Source organism: Pteronotus mesoamericanus, unplaced genomic scaffold, assembly GCF_021234165.1.
Source record: "Pteronotus mesoamericanus isolate MK-2021 breed Mesoamerican mustached bat unplaced genomic scaffold, CSHL_Meso_final scaffold_651, whole genome shotgun sequence".
Classification (NCBI taxonomy): domain Eukaryota; kingdom Metazoa; phylum Chordata; class Mammalia; order Chiroptera; family Mormoopidae; genus Pteronotus; species Pteronotus mesoamericanus.
Genome location: NW_026555325.1, coordinates 44,851,754 through 44,871,372, shown reverse-complemented (window position 1 = coordinate 44,871,372; position 19,619 = coordinate 44,851,754). Strand labels below are relative to the sequence as shown.

Below are 19,619 nucleotides of genomic sequence, written 5' to 3'. Positions count from 1 at the left end.
AATGAGACCTCACACCTAAAAAAATATGAAATATTTATAGATCTTTCCTAAATGTTGATATGCATAAACTTAATAAAAATAATTAAATAAAATTTTGCCATGAGATTTTATACTTCCAATGCAAGGCTAAAATTGACCCAATATTTTTTATTCTCACAAATCATGAAACAGTTGATAATTAATGCCCTACTAATTTACTATGAAAATAATAGGATTTCAAATTTAAATAGCAACAATGTATGATAGTAGTTGCATCTTCCTTATTCTAAAGTCACAGTAACATAATAATTTTAATATTGTGCAGTTGTAAAGTTATATTTTACCTTATTTTAAATTTTTCATATTTATTCCGTAAGAAACTTCAACACAACCAGTTTTTATAAATTTAATTAACATAATTAAATTATTTATTAAAAAGTATTGTTTTCTAATATTTTATAATTTCCAGGAAAGCCAGATTTCTGTTTTTTGGAAGAAGATGTTGGAATCTGTCGGGCCTTTCTCACTAGGTATTTTTATAACAATCAGTCAAACCAGTGTGAAAGCTTCATATATGGTGGGTGCCTTGGCAACCCAAACAACTTTGAATCTTTGGAAGAATGCAAGAATACCTGTGAGGATGCATGTAAGTTTACTTCTCATTTCATTTTACTTCATTTATAGCCATTAAAAAAATGCATGTAAGTTTACTTCTCAATTCATTTTACTTCATTTATAAGCATTTTAAAAAGTTTGCTTAGCTTTTGTTTTAGCCATGCAAAGCTGATAGAAATTAGTCATTATTTTAAAAAAATTAAACACAGGTATTTAAGGAACCTAACTATAGGGAAAATTGTTTATACAAATCCAACATTGTATTTTTTTAGGTTACATTATTTAATTTTTTTCCTGAGAATACTGTATTATCATTAAGTCACAAGAATAGGACTGCTGAAATACTTAAGTTTATAAAATTTGAGGACAAATCGATCTTTGGAAACTGTCACTAAAATCAATCAGTTTTATGTGACCATAAAATTTATTAAAGGATTGATTTAAACATTAAATGTTATACTTTTTTCTTTTTACTAGAACCACAAAGTTACTCATGTAAATACTATCTTATTTTTATATGTTTATATAACTTTTTAAAAGGTGCGCTATACACTAATTCAACAACTATGTGAATAAGATTTCTAGAAGCTTGCTTTTTTACCACAATTGCTGTGATTTGCTTTTGTTTCTGAGCTTGGGAGAGTGTCTCATATGTTAACTGACTGTATATTTTCCAGTGAATAATGATAGCACCCAGTTTGTTCTTGTTCATAATGGCTCCTCGACCCCACAATCTACAAAGACTATGGGAACTTTTGGTAAGAATTTATTTTTTTTTTAATTGCTGCCAGAAAAAATATTATCATGTAGACAATAAAAATGGGATGCATATTAGAACTGTGATTTTTTTTTAAAAATTATACCTGTTTCATTATTTAATAATAGGTGTGTTGAAACCGTGAGATTCAAAATTTTTAAGATCTTTAATCTCATAAAAGTAATAATTTTCCTAATCTATTTTTAAGTATGCATTGAAATAAGCTTCAGAGTACATATCACATATTTAACTCTATGCCAAATTTAATGTATACAATTCTATAAATAATCAGTCTCAATGCTTAATGGTAAATCATAATGGCAGCAGCAAGGCAAAGGCAGACTGAAGTGCCTTTAAATTGAGTGTGACATCAGACAAAGTCTCTGGCGTTAGTCCCAGGACAGATTAGGAATTTGTCTAATAGCTATCCCCGAAGGTTATGCCACTTTGAAGGAAATTTTCTTTTGGACTTCTGCAGAACTATTTTCTGGGCTCTACCCTGTCAACTTATTATTCAGATTTAAACAATCATGCAAGAACTATGACCACAAAATTGCAGAACTCTGAAAATAGTGAAAACACTAGAAAATAATAAGCAAAAACCACAAATATCTGAGCAGTTTAAAACAACCTAAAAAGCTGATAATTAATGGGATAAATGTAAGGTCCTACTTCTACCCAAGTTTTAAAAGATCACGTGCTCATTCAGAAATTGGAGATTTTGCTTAGATGTAGTCCATATGAAAGTGTTAAGTGTAAACCTGGCGTGAGTTGAAAGTGTTCTGTTGCTATTAAAATTGCAACCTGAGGTTAAAAAGATACTTAGTTTCTGGGCCAGGAGCCCTCCACCCTGGCTATGGTGGAATCAGATGGGGTTCAGGATCCAGATGTCTCTGAGCATCTGTCTTTACAACAAAATAATAAAAAGTAAGCAAACAGAAGGTAAACAAAAATTCTGCCCAGATGGACGTAAAGCCCTGGAAATGGTTGACTATGACTTACCTAGAATGAGGGATCTAAACGTCCAGCTCAGTTCCACACTGACCCAGTCATGTCTGTAGGGCTTGCTTCAGCCTTAAATGCCAGAACGTACAAGTCACAGAGCCCTGAGAACTGGAAACATGTTTATAGAAGGATTGGAAAGTGTAAGGAGACAAGACATCCAGGAGGAAACATCATGGATGCTCTCTGTACTTGAAACGCTGTCAAGTTAAAGGAGAATTAAGTTCCGCTCCTGCCTCCCATTGCAACCCACCCCCACCCCGCCTCTCCAACTTTCCTTATCTCCTACTACACAGCCTAAGGATCAAGATTAATGTATGAAATCTAAAGTTTACATTTCCTTCTGTACAGTGTTTATTTTTAATGTGAGGTCTTCAAAAATAATGAGTGCCTCATGATTAAATCCTCTAAAATTATAGTCATTTCAGCCATGGTCTAAAAGCACTAGAGATGTCATAAAGGGCAAGCAAAGTTTCACTGGGAATAGAACAACATGGCATATTCAAAAGGCCTTAAGGTCCTTAGATTCTATAATGAGAGCAGGGAATTCAATGCCAGATGAATTTGAGTCTAAATTTTTAAATGCTACTTTATTTGTAGTAATGATAATGATACATAACTTTGTAGTTCTGGTTTTTTATCTTTAAAACTAAATAATTTCATTGAATTCTTTCTTTGTATCCTTCCAGCCCTATGTCTTTCAATGACATTTTGTTTTATCCAGGTAAATATCATGTGCTGAAAAGCATGCTAAATCTTATTTCTGTGAAAGATGTAAAAGTTTAGAATGACAAACTTATAAACGGGTTTAAATGTACATGTGATGAAATATAACTACAAATAAAAGAAATGTATCAAATCAGTTTTCAATATGTTTCAATATTTTTTGTTTGGGTTACTTTACTAATTAAAATAGAGAACTTTGGCATTTATCATTTAAAAAATTAGTAGAGTAGGTTAGGGCATCGTTTTGCCCTGAAGTTCTATAAAGAAGCTGCATGAAAATTATGATTTTTGGCAGATATACTACCAAAATAAAAAGGAGGAAATAAAGAAAATAAGTTTGAGAAAGTAAATGAATTTTTTTAATTTATTTTTTTTATTTGAGTGTATTTAGTATACAATCTTATACTGCCTGTATTTCTTTCAGGTACACAGCATGGTGATTTGAAATTTTTTACCATACAGTGTGATCATCCCATTAATTCTAGTAATCATTTGTTCTGTAAATTTATCACAATATTATTGACTATATTCCCCTTCCTTTTTTTCACTCTGTTTCCATGAGTCGGTATTTGTTTTGTTTTGTATGTTTGTTGATTTTTTAAGATTCCACATGTACGTAAAACCATACAGTATTTGTCTTTCTCTGTCGGATATTTCACGTAGCATAATACCCTCTAGATCTATTATGTTGTTACAAATGGCAAGATTTTATTATTTTTTATTGTTGCATAATATTCCATTGTGTATATATATCACACCTTCATCCATTTATCTATCAAAGACACTTAGGTTGCTCCTCCATCTTAGCTATTGTATATAATGTTGCAGTGAACATAGCAGTACTTGTATCTTTTCAAATTAGTGTTTTTATTTTGTTTGGATAAATACCCATGGCAGGAGTTTTGGGGGTCATATGGTATGACTTAACTATTTTCAGCAGTAAATGACTTTTTAAAAATATTTTATTAATTTACTTTTAGAAAGAAGGGAAGGAAAGGAGAGAAACATTAATGTGTGATTACCTCTCACTCACCGCCCCGTCCCCCCCCCCCCCCCCCGCTGCTGGGGACCTGGCCCACAACCCAGGCATGTGCCCTGACTGGGAATCAGACTGTCGACCCTTTGATTCGCAGGCCAGTGCTCAATCCACTGAGCCACACCAGCCAGGGCAGTAAATGACTTTTAAATGCTGTCTGATAAATGTCCTCTCCCTGTTTTTATTAGATGAGCACTAATACTCTAACAAATAAATTTTTATAAGACTAAATAACTAATGAAGGAAGCTGTAAAAATTCACAACTTAAATTTAAAAGAAAGCTATGTTAAGCGGCTTTTTATTTAAAATAATAAATATGGGGTGATACTTTCATAATAATTTCATTTAAAATTAGGGTGCATTGCTTCCTCTCTTTATTTAGATCTATTTTATTGTATTTATTTGCCTCAAAATCTAAATTTCTCCAACCAATTTAATCCCTTTCCCTCTTTTTCTGTAAGCACAATATATTCTTCTTCTTTTGCTTGGTAAACTTTCTTATTTAAAACATGAAAATGTTGCAATTCTTCAATAAGTTTGGTTTGGAGGGTGTCTTACCAGGTAAAGGGTGACATAGGGCTCTGTCTCTATTCTTCTTAAAACCTGCATAATCCCTTCTCTGCCCCTCCCAAGGTGCAGAAAGTGGGAAAGCAGCTGTCCTTCTTTGCTATCCAAGACCTGCAGGATCCCTTCTCTGTCCCGTCCAAGTGTCAGGGTGGAGGAAGGCAGTCTTGCCCTGCCCTTTCTACAGCCGGATCATTCTTTCTGCACTCCATTGAAGGGCTTTGCTGAGGCCTATAACAACACTTTTGCTATTGTTCCAAGTTTTAATAGGTGTGGAAGGTTTTCTGTGAATATTAGGTTTTTTGAAACGATGTAAAATTATTTAAGGTTTTGGTTGTTTATAGGAATAGTAATGGGACCCACAATACAAATAGAATATCATCTATTTAAAGTTCTTTACATTAAGTAATAAACCTTAGGTAGGATACATAAATATTTCAAAAATATAGCTAGACTGTATTACTATTATTGAGATATACATAAATATAATTTTAATGTTTCTCATTCATAATGATACTGGAAAAGCACTTTAGAAGTTACGTTTAATGTTACTAGAAATGATTTGGTAATGCTTCGTAGTTGCTATTTATTCTTAATTTCCATAATATTACAAATGAGTTTGAGAAAATAAGTTTTCCAGTGAGCCCCCTCCAGTCAAGATAGTTAAATGAATATTAAGCACAACTGAGGTTTCATTTTCACCTTTTATTTCCATATTTCAAAATTGTCTATTTAGGTGATCTCAAAGATTGAGCCTTATTCTGTCTTGAAGAGATTTTTACAAAATATTTTGTAAGCAAGTACCTGTGTACAAGTGAGAACACATTGTTTGGGATGAGAATACTTCATGCAAAAGAAAAACAGGGCCTCAAAGCCAAAAAAATTTAACTGTACAATTTTTTTATCCCTTTCCAAACTCTCAGAGTTCTGACACCATTTTCCCAATTATTCCAGAAGAGGACACGGTAAACTTTAATAACTTCTCCTTTTTTAGTCAATCATTATATTCCAGTGATTTTTCCAATGAAATGCCTATCCCTGTTTCCCCCATTTTCAGTCTTACATGTTTTATTCAGACCATCAATTCTTTGTGTGCAGATTACCTCAGCAATTATATGGAATCCAAACTGCAATACTAACGAAAATGAAAGAGGGATGCCAAAAAATGTTGTTTGTTTTAAATATGTATATATTGACAGAAAATTGACTTTGTAAAACTTTGTAATAAAAGATATGTAAATTTTTTAATTCTTCCATTTTTTTAAAATCATATATATGCTCAGACAGGATATACCCCCCCCCCCAAAAAAGGAAGAAAAGCATGATCTAATATTGACTCAGGAAAACCAGGTAGCATAGATATCATATAGGTAGCTAGGGATGGGTGGATAAATAAATAATCACGGAGATCAAATAAATAATCAGAAATACTACATATAGTATATAATAAATATAATATGCAAGGGTGGGCAAAAGTAGATTAAAATAAATACTATAATAATAAATAATAATACAAGAATACTCACAACTGTAAACCTGTTTTTGTCCCACCCCTGTATTGATAGTTAGCTGCATACCACACTTGACCACTAGCACTGTCCATGCTTCTAGAAAGCTCCATTTCATCAACAACCCACTTCCACAAAGAAGTATTCTCAAAGAAGTATTCTGTTTTCCCTAATACATTCTCAGACCAAGAAGCATAAAAACTTCCCTCATAATCTCAATACACCAACATGATGAAGCCGGTGCTTCACATGCTGATTTTCTGACAAGCTGGCTTTCCAAAAATAAATAAGAACCTGTGGAGAGGATCCATCAGACCTTCTACTTCCTGTCAGAGGAGCTGGTGAGAAACAAAAATATAGCACTTCTGCTCTGCCAAGATTGCTGCCATCAAAACCCAGTCACCCTAGGTGACCACTGACTACTTTAGCTAATCCCTTTCTTCCTGGACCATGCCTGGTTTTCAACAAGGATGAATTTTTGTCCTGGTCATAAGATTTCTCCAGAGAAGTGTTTCTAAAACTTAAATAATATGCAGATACCTTTAGCAGAAAACAATTACAGACTTCCAATTTGGAAACCAAGTTATTTTGAATGACATTAAGTTTATATGAATAAGCAAAAGAGTAGAAAATAACCTCTTATGCCTGTGACTGTTACACAACTATAAACCAAAACTTATCCACAAATTAATAAAATAAAAACTAAAAACTAATAATAACACTAATTCGATAGCACATGTTTCCTGCTTTTAAAAAAAAATCCCTATTATAACATGGACTCAGTATTGACTATTATAGAGCAAGTTAAGAATGAAGTATGAACAGGTTAGAAAAGGCTCTGCTTCTCTACATTGTATGTAATTTAATGACTGCTTTTTTCCTTCTTGAATACTGGATGATGTTTGCAGGAATGAATTTGAGAAGCATTGATATAAAATGTGTTGATTAGGAACATACCAGCTCTATCTTCCCTAAGGACATAACAGCATGAGGTTTTTAGTTTTCTGTCACATCTTAATGACATTAAATGGACCTGGCTGGCCGTGCAAATATGATCACAGAGTGCATAAAAGCCAGGAAGGTTGGTCTGTTATTTCTAAAATCAGTCCACGGTGAACATGACAACACAATATTTCTTGCCTTTAAATGTGTGAGGTGTCTGAATATTGTCTGGCTCAGCACTGTTCCCCTCAAGACCTGTTTCCAGCCTTCTTGTCTGATAATCTATTTTGATTAGATATCCTTCTGTTCAAACTTGGTAAATTCCAACTTCGTACATGTAATTGAGGAAATGAAGCATCTAAGACATTCTGAACCTAAGCTTTAAAGAAATTTGTGAAATCAAATATAAAGAGGAAGTTGTGACAACTTTGTTTGATAACTACTAAAATATCTTTGCTTAGTTTTTATTTTGTACTTAGTTGTCAGATGGCATATCATAGTGGTTAAGAGTGTTGGCTTTATGGGCATAAAGATATGGGTGTAAATCCTAGTTCTGCTTTTGCCAACTCTCTATGTGGCCTTGAAAAAAATCATACAACTCTCAGCCTCAGGTTCCCTATTTATTGTATGTGGAGAGTAATACCTCATAAAGTTTTGTGAAGATTGAGATGAGATGAAAAATATAAAATGTTTAATGCACTATTTAACACACAATAAGAGCTCAAAAGTATTAATATTTGGTGATGATGATGATTAGTGTCAATGGAGGTTGATAACAGGAAAAAATAAAATAATCAGAAGTATTATTCATACATATTTTATTAGTGATAATTTTAATACAGTCAAAGCCTTGATTTGAAGCATCTTCATTTAATTAATATTATGAGTGTTTGAAATAACATAAAACATTGATACAATTAAAACATAATTACAAAATATCAATAAACCTTTTGGGTCTTTGAATCGTATTTCAAATCAGAGGACTTGCAAGCCTATGTTTCCAACCTGAGGCAGAAATGTTATGCTTCTTAACTTTAGTTCAACAAATATTGTATGCCTCTTGCACGACTGGAATTGTCATGAGGACTAGGAGTCTGAGAAAAATGAGTAAGATGGTTTTGTGTTTATAGGCATGCCTGTGAAATGGGGAAGGAGATAGGTACATAGGTGACTTCAGTGCCAATCTTATAGGCTGAGTCAGACACCAGCACAAGCACTTTGGGAAAACAGAGTCACAATATCGTACTCCTAATGAAGTCAAAGAGAAATGTTTCTGTCTCCTCAACACACAAACTTTAATTTATCATTCTGTCTAACGTTTTAGACCTGCTTGCCTACATGCTGGCTAATCCATGGGCATAGTTTACAATTCCATCTTCACTTGGGGAATTTTTAAGTAAAGCCGTACTAGAAGAAAGCCATGATAAAATTACAAATGACTAAATTGTTATGATTATATTTTACTATAACTATGTTTCATAATACATTAAAAAAATATTCCTCCTTCTACATCAACCAGTCTAGAAAAGTAGAATTATCTTCTCCCTAGCTCTTCCCCTTTTCCACATTCAGTCTGATGCTTAATTTAACTATTCATTCCACATTCAGTCTGATGCTTAATTTAACTATTGTCACTGTGACTGTTTGAGTTAGGGTCCTCTTATATTCTTCTCTATTGCAAGTTTGCTACTGCATTCAACCTACACATGCCTGGTTGAGTTTGCTTTATGTATCAAGAATTGCTTCAAGTATCTGTCATCCTTCAACACTCTCAGTGGTTCATTAAGGTCTACATCATAAAATCCAAATACTGCTATTCAAGGAGCTTCTTAATTTTCAGCTTTGCATCCCACTGTACTTTTCCATTCACTCTGTTCTTCAGATAGCCTGGCATTTGCTTAGTACCCAAACAAACCAGGAATATTCTAATCTTTGTACTTTCCTTTAGACATATTCCCTTATATCTCCTTTGCTTATTAAAATCTCATTCTTAAAATCTGATCAAGACATAAATAAATGTTATTTTTCACCTTCTACTAAAAAAAAGGGTTCCAGTTCTGCAAATATTACATGAAGAAAAGTTTTTCTAATGTATTATAAGACATAATTATCTAATAATAAATTATAAGTTTCACAATTTTTAATTTTACCATGGTTTTCTTTCTTTCTTTCCTCCCTCCCTCCTTTCTTTCAACATGTAAATCTCTTTTTTATTTCTCTTTTATTGAATTTATTGGGATGACATTGGTTAATAAAAGTATATGGGCTTCAGGTGGACAATTCTCTATGGTAAACACATATTGTATTATATGTTTACCATCTCAAGCCTCCTATCACCATTTACCCCCCCGTCACCGTCTTCTACCACCCCTACCCCTCTTTCGCTCTGGTCATCACCATACTATTGTCTGTGTCTATGAGAAATTTACGGGGGGCGGGGGGTTTGCTGAATCCCTTCACCTTTTTAAACCAGCCCCACAACACCCTCCCCTCTAGCAGCTGCCCACCTGTTTTCTATCTATGAGTCTGTTTCTATTTTGTTTGTTAGTTTATTTTATTCCTTAGATTCCACATATACATGAAATCATATGGTACTTGTCTTTCTCGGACTGGTTTATTTCACTTAGTATAGTGTTCTCCAGGTCCATTGATGCTGTTACAAAGGGTAGAATTTTTTTTTTTTTTTTTTTTTTTTTTACAGATGAGTAGTATTCCGTTGTGTAAATGTACTACGGCTTTCTTATTCACTCATCTACTGATGGGCACTTGGTCTGGTTCCAAATCTTGGCTATTGCAAATAACACTGCTATGAATATAGCTGTGCATATATTCTTTTGAATTAGTGTTTAGGGTTTCTTCAGATATATTCCCAGAAGTAGAATTGCTAAGTCATGAGGCAGTTTCATTTTTAAATTTTTGAGATAACACCATACTGCTTTCCACAGAGGCTGCACTAATCTGCATTCCCACAAACAGTGCACGGGTGTTCCCTTTCCTCCATATTCTCACCAACAATTGTTGTTTGTTGGTTTATTGATAACAGCCACTCTGACGAGTGTGAGGTTCTATGTCATTGTGGTTTTAATTTGCATTTCTCTGATGGTTAGTGACTTTGAGCATCATTTCATGTGTCTATTGCCCATCTGCATCATTATGGCTTTCTTTAGAAAAATCCCTAGATGAAGATACCTGTGGACCCTCCTCATGGATTAGGCAGTATCTAGACCAGCAATTTTGAATCTTTTTCATCTCATGGCTCACATAAACTAATTATTAAAATTCTGCATCGCACCAAAAATATTTGCCAATCTGACCAAAAAAAGGCATAATTTTGACTGATTTACGAAAAATAAGAATAGTTTTTACCTACTTTTTTGCTCCAAAGTGACTTTTTAATATATCATGTGCTTATACTTGTATATAAGGATTTCTGGTACAAAGAATTAACCAATCAAATGCAATCTTATTATGTGGCATAACCAGTCTACTGGTCTATAGGTCTACTATATGACCTATATATTTATGTTTCAAGACATTCACACTGGATGGCTATTGTTGTATTGACTATTGTCATTTTTTTTGACAGTCTAAGGGAAAAGAGGTTTGTGCCCCTGATAAATAGTGAGATATTACATGTTTAAAAAAAGTCTTGTGGCATACTTGTTGAAAATCATTGATCTAGACAAAGACATCCAACCTATTAAATATCTACCCATTTTTTCAATATGTGGAGGCTTCCCTGTCCAGACAAGGTTCCTTATAGTCTATTTCCCTTATGAAATTTTAGTTTTAAATATTCTGTTAGCCTACCTTCTACATATCACACTCAGTAAAGTGGTCAGTACACACTGGAAAAAAAAATTCCACATTGCACATTTTCCCACTGCCTGCCCTCTCTTCTCTTCTACATGGAATGTCAGTTTCTGCCCATTTAATGCTATTTCTTTCTTGTTAATGAATAAAGATGTATGCTTTCCTGCTGTACAGATTTACTTCATGTAAATAATAAATTAACAGGTTGTAAGTTACTCTCCATTCTTAATCAGAAACACATTCCAATCTCCAGCCTTTTCTTTCTTTTTTTTAAAGATTTTATTTATCTTTTTTTTTCCTGTTACCATTCATTTATTCCACAAATATTGGCTAGGTGTCTACAGTATACAAGGAATGGAGAATTAACCATGAAGAAAATAGACAAGCTCTTTTTTTTTTGTCTTTTAATTGACTTTTATGAGAAAGCTTTTTTTAAAAATTTTATTTATTTATTTTTCCAAATACATTTGTCTCTGCCAACCCCCCACCACTTTCCCTTGCCCCCTCCCTCCTTTCCTCCCTCCTTCCCTCCCTCAGCTCTTCCCCTTTGGTTTTCTCCATGAGTCCTTGCTATATGTTCCTTGACTTTCCCCTTCCCTTCCTTTTCCCCCGCCCCTCCTCCTCCTTCCCTCTTGTCTTGTTGGTTTCTTTTCCTTTCAGTGTTGCCGGTCTTATTTATCTTTAGAGAAAGAGGAAGGGCGGGAGATAGGGAGAGAGAGAAACATCAATGTGTGGTTGCCTCTCATGCAAGCCCTACTTGGGGCCTGACCTGCAGCCAAGACATGTACCCTCACTGGGAATCAAACCGGAGACTCTTTGGTGCACAGGTTGGCGCTCAATCCACTGAGCCACACCAGCCGGGGCTCCAGCCTTTTTTTTATGACCACAGGACACTTGGTGATAACAGGACACTGGAATCACACTAAAGTATCTTTATTATATATTATTTAATATTTATTATGTAATATGTTTTATTATATAATTTGAGCATTATAATTGTGTATAACTTGAAAAAATAGAAAAATAGAAGAAAATCAGCCACATTTCCAGTACACAGAAACCATTGCTGTCAACATGCTAGCACATTCTTTTAGCATTTCTTTGCTATTTTTCCAACTCATCACAAAGTAAGTAAAATGCAAGGCTGACAGTAGCTTCTGGAGGATCCCCCACAGCATAGAATAAACTCAGCATAAAATAGTCTGTTTGGTAGAGTGGCAGCCTAGTAAAATGTTCAGCCTGCTACCTGCTAAAAACATCTCTACAGTAATCATCTTCTCGCTGATTGAACTCCCTTTCAGCTTTGGGCTAACGGATAGCATATATTATTTCCATTTCCATTTGCATGTGCTTGTAAATGTTTAAGTTTGGTGTGTTGACACAAAAAGATGAATTAGCATATTTTATTGGTTCTAAGATGCAAATTTCTCTATATTTTCACATGCTTAATTTATGATAAAACTAGCAAATGATAGCATGCAATAGAGTAATTGTGTGCTTTTCTTTTTTCTTTACAAACAGTACATAAAATAATGGTGCATTTAAAAATCAATGGCATCTTAAATTCTACACAAATTATATTTTGTAGAACATGTGAGGAGTTATGAGCAATTACTAGTTCTACATAGTACTCTTCTATTTTTGTGGCTATGAGAAGACAAAAAAAGCAACAAATAGTAAATAAATACATTGCAATAAGGCCCACATTTTGTTAAATACTGTTTAGGCACTTCTAAATGTATAAATATACATAAACTTTTAGTGGAAAATTCAGCTGCATCTACCAAAAAATAAATTGAATATAGATTCTGCACAATTCTAATTTTAGAAATATCTCTTCTAGAAATATCTTAACCTACATACAAATATGTGTATGAACCATTGTTTGGAATTGAAAAAAATAGAAATAATTTATACATCAGTAAGTACATGAATAATTGAGTATACTATATTAAACATATTGTAGCTGATTCAAAAAATAAAATACTGTGCATACATTTAAAAAATAAGGTATACATATGAACAAATATAAAATCATATCCAAAAAATAATATCAAGTATAATAATAACACATAATGGTGTAGTAATATAGGTTTGCATATGCAAAAAAATTGGGAGAAGATAGATACCAAACCACTCATAGTTGTTAAAGGACAGGGGTCAAATTATGAAGAACTTACATTTTTATTTGTTATACTTTTATATTATTTGAACAATTTAAAATGATAATTTATAATTAGAAAGTAAAAATAGGTGTTTTTCTTCACCACAAAATTATGGGGAAAAAAGAAAGAACTTTGTATTCAAAGAAAGATTAGTTATTCAGTACCATGAAACAGTCTCAGAATACAAAAATAATTTACAAATCACAATGTGGTTCATAAAACCTAATTTGGTTTGTAAAATTAAAAGCTACATAGCCACGTAAAATGAGAACAATAAGAAAGACACCACAGTAAAGATTCAAAGTGAGTATAAGATTCAAAGTTTACTTTGTAAGTTTAAAAGAAAGTTTACATAAACTGCCTCATATATAAAACTGACTTTGAAGCACCACCTTACAATTTAGCATCATGCTAGGTGATGGTAATTCCTGGAAGAAACTACTGAATTCTGAAACCCATCATAGACTCTCTAACTATCCAACTGATAGGAACAGAATGCATTTGGTAATAAAGTCCCTTTGGAAAATGAATAGAAGCCAGGTTTGTGTCTTTTATTTGATCTTAAATTAATGTGAATAATTATAATCTTGACTCAAAAAATCACATTGTGCAATTATTTCAAAACCTGTACATTTTCTTTCATTGTATATATCCAAATCTGATTCTGAACAGTTAAGTCTTATGTTAATCTAGAATAAATATGTTATTTGAAAGCAGACAAGCTTATCTCTTCACGGAGTGCCAAAAATTTTCATTTCCTCACTTTAGGAGATTGAACCAGAAGATAATCAAAGACTCAAAGAATTTTAGAATTAAAATGTCCTTGAGAAACCGTCTGCTTCATTATGCTAATTATGCTGTTGTTTATGCTAGTATAATCCAATAATATTTATCCTGCTTGGAGTTAAAATGATTTAAGGAGGAATGGATTAATTTACATATCAGATATAATTCATGTTCTGAAGTATAACAACCTCATAAAAACTCCCCAACTGATGATAATTTATTGCATTAAAACTTTTAAATGTTAACTATTTATAATACTACATCTCTAGTGATTAGTTTCAAATTTAGCCCACTATCAAAATATTCTTACTTCTAATGTTAGGAACCTCGATTTTAATCTGGGTCAAAGGTGACTGGTGTTTGAACATCTGTGTAGGTAATAATTAAAATCGGGGCAAACACAGTGAGATAAACAACTGTCATCAGAACAGTCATGAACAGACACTCTGAGTAGGAGAAGGTATCTGGTAAGAGGGACAATTCAAGTGCGCACACCAGATACCAGGCTGTCAGAGAGAACATGCCAAGCACCCTGTGATTCAGAGACACTAAAAGAGTTTCAGTAAGAGGCAATGTGATGCCTAAGACAATTTAGTTCGTAGTTAAACTCTGAAGGCATCTGCACTGGTCAGCTCTATCTTTGCTCTCACATCAACCCTCTCTCTGCCTCTTTTTGCCCTTTTCCACATTATAGGGAACCTTTCCCTTGGTTCTGTGGCAAACATTGTTGGAATACTGGGTAGCATTGTTATTAAGACATAATAACTAACATTTATAAAGAAGTGTACAACTTGCAAGTAAATCTGTATATAATATCTGCAACTTACTGTGGGTTATTATGTCTTGTGCACAAAATACTAAAATGAAATAGATGTATGAGTCATATTTCATCATACGTATCTGCTGTAATGCACCAGTGGGTACTTGCTAAGAATGAAAAAAAAAACAAAACCAAAGAATGGAAATTTCCTCTGTTTTCTCTCTTTTTCAAATCAGGCAACTTATTTATAGGGTATTTTTTCTAAACATAGGTGATGACTTTGGAAGCCCATAGAGATGGAAGTGGTAACAAATAATGGCCATCACACTCCAGGCCGCAGGTTGATGAGAATCCATAGCACACACATTGGAAAAGGCTGCACAGTTAGTAGGGCTTAATTGAAACATATTTCTCCTAGATTGTTAGAAAATTCTTCTTGCATAAGCTATTTGTTAGTGACAGGAGATTTCAACATTTTCTAGAAAGTTAAGTACACATTCTCATCAAATACATTTTAGCTTTGATTTATGATGGCAGTGATCATGCACTATGACTCCCAACAGGATGAGCTAAACATAAATTAGACTACATGATTTTGGATAATGTCTTAGTTTTACAGGTTCTAGGGGTTTCTAAATATTCTTTATGTGATTACAGTTCTTATATTTTGACAAAGTATATCAATCACCCTTCTAAAATGTCTCCTCCTACATTCCTCCCACCATATTCCAACTCCTCTTATATTTTCCAGAATTTCTCTCATTCTATGCACCATTATATCAAGACATTGTAATCTTTATTTAAATATATACAAGGCAAGAGGCAGTAAACATAAATGTACCAATTTAAAATTTAATTTTTTATCTCAAATTGTTTCACTTTATTTATTTTCTTTTATAGACTATTCATCTGGGGTTTGCTTGCCATCAGATAGCTTACTTCTGTCTCTACACCCTGTTTGCCTTTATTGGCTATGGGATTCCTCAACGTTCTACCTTCTGCCAACATTGAATATTTGTCTGCACACACTGTCCCACATTGCACCCCGTGGCAAAGCCACTGAAGTTTTCTTATACTGATTTCTCACTGTCCAACAACGTAACTGCAATATTGGTTTACTAATATCAAGCAGGTTGGCTCTGCTATGAAAGAGTAGCAGTATCTTCTCACCAACAGGAATTCTGAAACAAGTTAAATACTACCATTCGGATGAATCCATTTCTCTGCTTTCCCTTAAGGAAATGCATGCTCCTTGTATTACTCTAGTTGCATTTTTATCTTCTGTTTTTGAAAGTGTTTAATCCCACTGCCAGACCAGCTTGTCTGTCTGGTTTAAACATGCAGGCGTTTTATCTCACTGGCTTCAGCAATATACTTTCTTTTGCAAAAGCATGTAATGCTTCTAGAACTCATGTTTCAATTTATGAGAAAACTTTATTATTAAGTCAACTCATCTCTTCTGGGCTTCTTCTCTGAAGTTTAAAGTTGGCATTTTTTTACACGTGAATTCCTGCACTTCAAATTGTGATTATGTGACATCATTCAAAAGTTTGTTAGTCCAGGGAAGAAACTCTTCCTCAGCTTCAGTATCTCAGACAACAAATAAGAATTTTGCTCATTATGACTCTCTAAAAGTTGATTCATGAACAAATGATATGTAAATATTAATAGTTTTTTAATGTATATTGTTAACAAACTGTCAAGAGTTAAATTGTTTAATAGTAGCTGCTTTTGTTATGTGCTAGTTTTTTATAAATAAACAGTAATCACAGTTCTTTCCTTTAGCAAATGTGTCTGCTTTTTCACTTATTGGAGGTCTCAGTACAGCAGACACTTAGAGATTGCTTAAGCATTTTTGTAGAATTGAAATATGTAAATTTTACTAAGTGTTTTTATTCATCTAGATTACTGTTTTACATAAAAATGCCACACCATTCACCTATAAAGAATAATATGAAAGTCTCAGATTAACTATCATATAATGCCTTACCATGTTTTCTTCATGTTTTTAGGCTATCACAGCCCCTACTGGTGTCTGACCCCAGCAGAGAGAGGATTGTGTAAAGCCAATGAGAGAAGATTCTACTACAATGCAGTTACTGGGACATGTCTCCCATTTAATTACAGTGGATGTGGAGGGAATGAAAACAATTTTACTTCTAAAAGATCATGTCTCAGGGCTTGCAGGAAAGGTAGAGAAGATATTCCCCCATTAATTCACTAGTGCTTAAGAAAACAATTGTCTGTAAATTATAAATGAATTTTAATCTATGAAAACTATCATGAAATTGGTTCTATTTATTATAAGAAACAAAGTGTTATAATTTACCTAATAAATGTTCCCTTTTCAACTACATTAAGATAATATTGCTGGATATTACCTGCAATCTCTCTTAATGTCTCTTCATAGAAAAATTATTAATTAAAAAACCTTTTTAATCTTTTATTATTTGCATACTAAACTTTCACTTTAAAGGATTATACTAATATATTTAAGCTTTCTATAATGCACAAAATTAAATATTTTCTTCTGAATACAAAAATGGTGTTAATTACATAAATAAAATCATCTATATTCCACCAATCATGCCACATGTTCATGTTTTTAATAAAATTATCATGAACATCTAACTGAAAATAATAAAAATTAACATGTTTATTCATTTTAGCTAAAATATATGCAAAGTGACTTCCTTAGAAAGAAATAGGCTCTACAGTATAGACAAAAGAGATTATCTATATCTTAGAACCATAAAAAGATATAGACAAAATAAAAGCATTGAAACTAGTCTCATTTTTTAATTTCAAATATTAAAAGATAATGAGGACATTTTAGATAACATAACACAATAAATAATTTTATCATGCATAAACTTGTTTCTTTTTCTTTTGTAGCTTTTGTCAAAAGAATATCAAGAGGAGGATTATTTAAAGTTAAAAGGAAAAGAAAGAAGCAAAAGAAAGAAGTGGAAATAGGATATCATTACAACATCTAAAATTTTAGATGAAGCTTTTCACTATGACTTCTATTTTTCTTTTTTAAAAAACTTTTTAACTAATATTTTCATGAATTTCCTATGCATATATTACCTGTTATTGATACATTTTCATCAGCATTCCTTTTCTAATCTAGTCAAATTGTTTACTCTAGGGCTATAATTTATTAACTGACTACTATGAATTTATTTATTCTCTTGATCCCTTTCTATTTATCATTTAACTACAAATTATCAGACTGCTGGCCACATCAAATCAGTCCATTTTTCTATTTAGTCATCACCTATTTCATAATATACAGTCACTTATTTGTTTTGCTCATATTTGTATATATTATACATGATGATGATCTCCTTTATAGCCCATGCTCAGACTAAGAAATACAGCCCTTAAAAAACAAGCACTTTTGGGTTTTCACATTAAAAATGATGACAAGCACCTTCTTCTGATAAAGAGTATTCACTTGTGCATTTGGAAAGACCTGATAACAGTAGAATTATATCATGTGCTTCCCTCCTTAGATATACTTCTCCTTTTGCATCAACAAATACGTCGGTGGTTCTTGAGCCAAACCATATTTGAAGAAGAGTCAGTTCTGTCATGTGCCAGCCTGATTTTTGTCTGATTTAACTTTCTTTAATGCTCATTAATGATCCATGATATCAATTAAGATGGTTGAATAAATTAATTTTGTGTTAATACAGATCATGGTAAGAAGAAACTTCCTAGAAAAGGGAAGCTTTTAATGGCAAGCTAAAGGAAATTCTGCTTACTTGCTTCCTAATTTTATTGTTCAATAAAAATATTTCTTACCAAAAGTATTTAAACCTCCTTAAATCTATTCATTTATCATTAGACTTTGCACACAATACAAGTAATTCTTACTTAAAAGAAAAAAAAGACATGTTATTTCTATAGAAGAGGAAAAGAAAATTATCAGAAAGCTTCTACCAGAAAATTCATGCAGTAGTCACTCTCAAGGCTTTAACATTTCTCTGGAGTTAATTCACTAATTCCAGATCTATACTTTTCCTTCTCTGCTGAGCCACACACAATCTGGCATCTCAACAGCCTCCTAGACATTTCAGTTCTATACTGTTCACCTCACATTTTACATTTAAATTTGAACTTGTCACCTAGAAACAACTAATAACGTCATGCACTTAGTTTAACTTAATGACCACTCTCTAGTAACAGTATCATAATATGTTCATAAGGTTGAAAGATTGAACCTAATTTTGATTTCATATTTTCCCTCATATTCTATATCTAATCAGTCCCAAAACACTATTGCCTCATTGTTCATAAAGTTCATCCAGCTCCTGGGCTTTTTACCTCTACTGCATTCTTCACTTCAATATTGATAATTCCTATAAATTAATTCAGTATATTTCTCCACTACTCAAAATCCTTCAAGGAGTCATTTTTTGGCACTTTATCCCACCCTACTCCCCATGATTTAACGTCAAGATACAAATTGCTTTCTTCAATTTAGTTAAAGGGCATTCACTATTGACCAAATATACCTGTAATTACCCAACTTATTCATGCTGATTTCCTATTGAAAAATCTGATATCCTCCAGGCCATTCATCTGAAGTCAGGGTCCAATTGATGTGAGCTACAAAATCACTATGTTTCAAGACAATGTGTAAAGTCCTGGCATACATTTACAAATCATTTCCATCCTACAGCATAAAACATATCATTACAAAATAATGTCAATTTGTTCACTTAAAAATTTTTTTAAATCTTTAATTTAAATATTCAGCACATAAGTAACTGACTTAAAATGAGAATTTGAGACTTTTGGAAATCAAAATCCTTTGTATACTCTATTCTGTTGCCATTTATACATGGGTAGTAACAGCTTTCAATAAAGGATAAAGTTTCCTCAGGTCAAATAGCAAGTTGCCACCAAGGACATAAACAGCACTTTGGTGAATTTGATACCAATAGATGCCTGTCCA

The 19,619-nt window shown here is 32.8% G+C and overlaps 1 protein-coding gene across 2 annotated transcripts in view; it reads left to right on the top strand.

Moving 5' to 3' along the window:
• TFPI (tissue factor pathway inhibitor) overlaps positions 1 to 18,468 on the top strand; it is a 57,416-nt gene extending 38,948 nt beyond the window's left edge. Inside the window, exons 5-8 of one of the 2 annotated variants that reach the window (XM_054562761.1) lie at positions 449 to 625; positions 1,272 to 1,352; positions 16,666 to 16,845; positions 17,549 to 18,468. In XM_054562761.1, coding sequence (XP_054418736.1) covers positions 449 to 625; positions 1,272 to 1,352; positions 16,666 to 16,845; positions 17,549 to 17,649 — 539 coding nt within the window. In that variant the 3' untranslated portion in view covers positions 17,650 to 18,468. Of the gene's footprint in view, positions 1 to 448; positions 626 to 1,271; positions 1,353 to 2,412; positions 2,623 to 16,665; positions 16,846 to 17,548 lie in introns of those variants that run through there. The other variant, XM_054562762.1, reaches the window with a different exon arrangement.
• The last annotated feature ends 1,151 nt before the right edge of the window (positions 18,469 to 19,619 follow it).